The 3076-nt window shown below is 48.9% G+C and overlaps 1 protein-coding gene across 1 annotated transcript; it reads right to left on the bottom strand.

The window, feature by feature from the left end:
* Positions 1–368: 368 nt before the first annotated feature.
* NDUFB11 (NADH:ubiquinone oxidoreductase subunit B11) lies at positions 369–2772 on the bottom strand. Its single transcript, XM_052663891.1, has 3 exons — positions 2353–2772; positions 749–879; positions 369–594 (listed from the first exon to the last, which is right to left on the bottom strand). The coding sequence occupies exons 1-3, from the start codon at positions 2557–2559 to the stop codon at positions 468–470; spliced, it is 465 nt and encodes a 154-aa protein (XP_052519851.1). The 5' UTR covers positions 2560–2772; the 3' UTR covers positions 369–467.
* Positions 2773–3076: the final 304 nt, after the last annotated feature.

Below are 3076 nucleotides of genomic sequence, written 5' to 3' on the forward strand. Positions count from 1 at the left end.
GCAGAGGAGGCCTGAGCCACCGTACAAAAGACCCAGGCTATTCTGCTGGAGAGAGAAGCCACATAGAAGACTCAAGTACCAAACATGGAAATAAAGAGGCCATCTTGGACGTTCAACCCAGTTGAGCCTTCCAATAATTCCAGCCCCAGCCACTATCTGACTGCAACCACCCAAATCTTCAAGAAGGACTACCTCGTTGAGCCCAGTCAACCATCGGACCATGAAACATAATACTAAATTGTTTTAAGCCACCAAGTTTTAGGGTGTTTGTCACATGGCAACAGATAACCAGAATACCCAGAAGAGGCACCCCTACTCTGACGCCCCCACTCCCACATCCCTCTCACAACAGAAGCAACACCAGCCAGTCACACTTTCAGTCCCTTTAATTAGGGGCTCTGAGGAGAGGGCAGAATGGCAGGCAGGGTAGAGAAGGTGGTGCTTCTTATGCCTCTTTTGGCAACCAGTTAGTCCTCATCCTCTGGCAGCTGGATCTTGCTGGGGTCGAAGCAGTTGGATTCCATGATGGGGAGGCCATGGGCCTCTCGGTATTTCACAAGCCTCTCAGCTTCCCGGCGGGCCCACTCCTGCATCCTGGAGGCAGCAGCATGGGGGAAGATGTGAGGGAGCCTCAGTGGACATCAATCCCCATCTTAGTTCCCCAGGGAATGGACTCCTGGCAGTCTCCTACAGTATCCACCCCTGCCTCTGTCCCCATCCATCCCACTCTCTTGGACACCCCACGCACCTGTAGTCAGGCAGATAAGCCACAAAGGTGCTGCCAAGGACCAAGACGATGGAGAATCCGAAGAAGAAGACAACTCGCATGTTCCAGACGTCCACAGCAGGGTCCTTGTCATAACCGTGGGAATCTGGGTTCTATGGCAGAGAGAAGTCAATGAGGGCTTCCTGCTGTTCCACAGAGCCTGATGCTGGTCCTGTATAACTTGGTCTCCAACTTCACCCTGAACCAATCTCTCCTCCCTCCCTAAATTCCTGTCTGTTCTTAGGACTTGTCAAGCTCCTTGCCACCACAGAGCCTTTGCACTTGCTGTTCCTTCTGTCTGGAAAGCCTTTCCCCCAGATTTAGTCGGGACTGGATCTGTCTCCTTATTCAAGCTTTCGGCTTCATCTTCATTCCCCTTAGGAGGCACTCCCTAGTCACCTTATCTGTTAAGTTGACCTATAGGAAATTGACATTTTTACGGGTCAAAAATGATTGATATTGGCTATTTCCTATTTCTTCAACCTCATAACTTCCTATCCCCATAACTCCATCCACTTATCTTGTTTAACTTTCTTTCAAGCATTTATTTGTTTACCAAAGTATCATATCCTTCAAATACTCTGATCACATTATATTATTGGTTGCATACCCTATCTTACTGTTTTCTAATATTTTACATGTTTATTTTCTGTATTCTCCAGTACCACATAAGCTCTATGAAAGCAAGGGCTTTATCTGATTTCTATATTGCTGAATTTATAGCACCCTGAACTTAGCCTGGCATACAGCAGGCCCTCAATGCATAGCTACAGAATGCATGAATGAGTATCCTATATATCCAAGCCCCTCAACAAGGGGTCACTATGGATGAAGCATCTATTATATGCCAGGCCTTTTCACAAGCACAAATTGCACAATAACCCATTGAGGTGGAAAGTGGCAAAAAAAAAAAAAAAAACAACAAAAACCTTCTAATGGTGAGTATTTGTACTAAGTGCCAGCTGCCGTTTTGAGCATTTTGACTCATTTAAATACCGGAGGCACATATAGTATTTTATTCTTTTAGAAAATGTCCTAATACTTTCCCTATCTTACAAAAGAAACTGAAGCATCAAGGGCTTAAGCTACTTGCCCAAGGTCAATGCCTGTATTCCAACTATGGCATTCTGATTTCAGTCCACTATAAGATAGCACAGCAAACCTAGTTCTGCCACACATTCAGTTATGTGAGCTTAGGCAAGTCACTTAACATCTTTATGCTTCAGTTTCCTCATCTGTAGAATGGGTACACCAAAACACCTACCTCGAAATACGGTTATTATAATGTATGAGTGCTTCAAACACCTGAGCAAGCACCACACCAGTGTTTACTAACATTGTTATTCTATATTGCTTCAAACGTGCTTTGAACATTGCCCACTTCAGGTTTGATGTCTGTCTGCAAAATAAGGCCAATCTCTGACCCTGAACCCATACAAAGGAGGAAACAAGCTAGGCAGAATTTCCAAATCTTCGAAGATTTCGCCAGCTGCGCAATTCCCAGCCGACTAAGACCGTCCTCTACGGCGCCCTATCCGCCGGTCCCCGATTGACCCTTCCAGCGTCCCGTTTCCCCTCCCTCTCACCTTCTCGTAGAGGTTTTCGTCCTCGGGTTCTGGGTCCTCCTGCCAGCGTAAAGTCGGTTCTGACGGCCGCTTTCCCGCCAGAGTGGACGGGGCGATCACAGCCCTGGAGGAGCTAGATTCCCAGCGAACACGGGCAGCCGGGAGCCCTCGCGTCGCCGCTACTGCCAAAAGGCGGCGGCCGCACAAACCCAACATCCCCGCCGCCATAACAGATCTTTCTGCAAGCTCTCGGGGTCGGGGACGGAAGTGTGACTCCGCGCAGCTGCAGTTGTTCTAAGCGCGAGAGTTGTCGCTCCGCCCCCGCCGCACGAAATAGGTCCCGAATCAGGACTTTGCTTTAGAACGGGTGAGAGGTTCTTTTTGCCTCACTCTGTCATGACTTCAGGGAAGCAACCACCCTCTTATTCTCTCAGACTATGGAACGTCTGACCGCTAGGCTCTGGAATTTACTTGACGAAAAGAAAGCAATGACACTTGCGTGGATGTTCCCAACCAATCGCGCGGAGAGCTGCCTCGCCCTCCGGCGAAAGGGGCGGAGCTTCCGTTGGTCTTTCAGCTTCGAAGGAAGCCAAGCTTCTAAAACGCCAGCCTCGCCGGATTGGCCAATAGCTGCCGCTTTTCTCTACTTGCGGGCGTTCGCAAGGGGTGGCAATATGCTTGCCAATCAGAATAGGCCAGGGATGACCGAGGGCTGACAGCGACCAATAGACGGGGTTGGCCAGAG

This window comes from Budorcas taxicolor, chromosome X (genome assembly GCF_023091745.1).
Source record: "Budorcas taxicolor isolate Tak-1 chromosome X, Takin1.1, whole genome shotgun sequence".
Lineage (NCBI taxonomy): Eukaryota > Metazoa > Chordata > Mammalia > Artiodactyla > Bovidae > Budorcas > Budorcas taxicolor.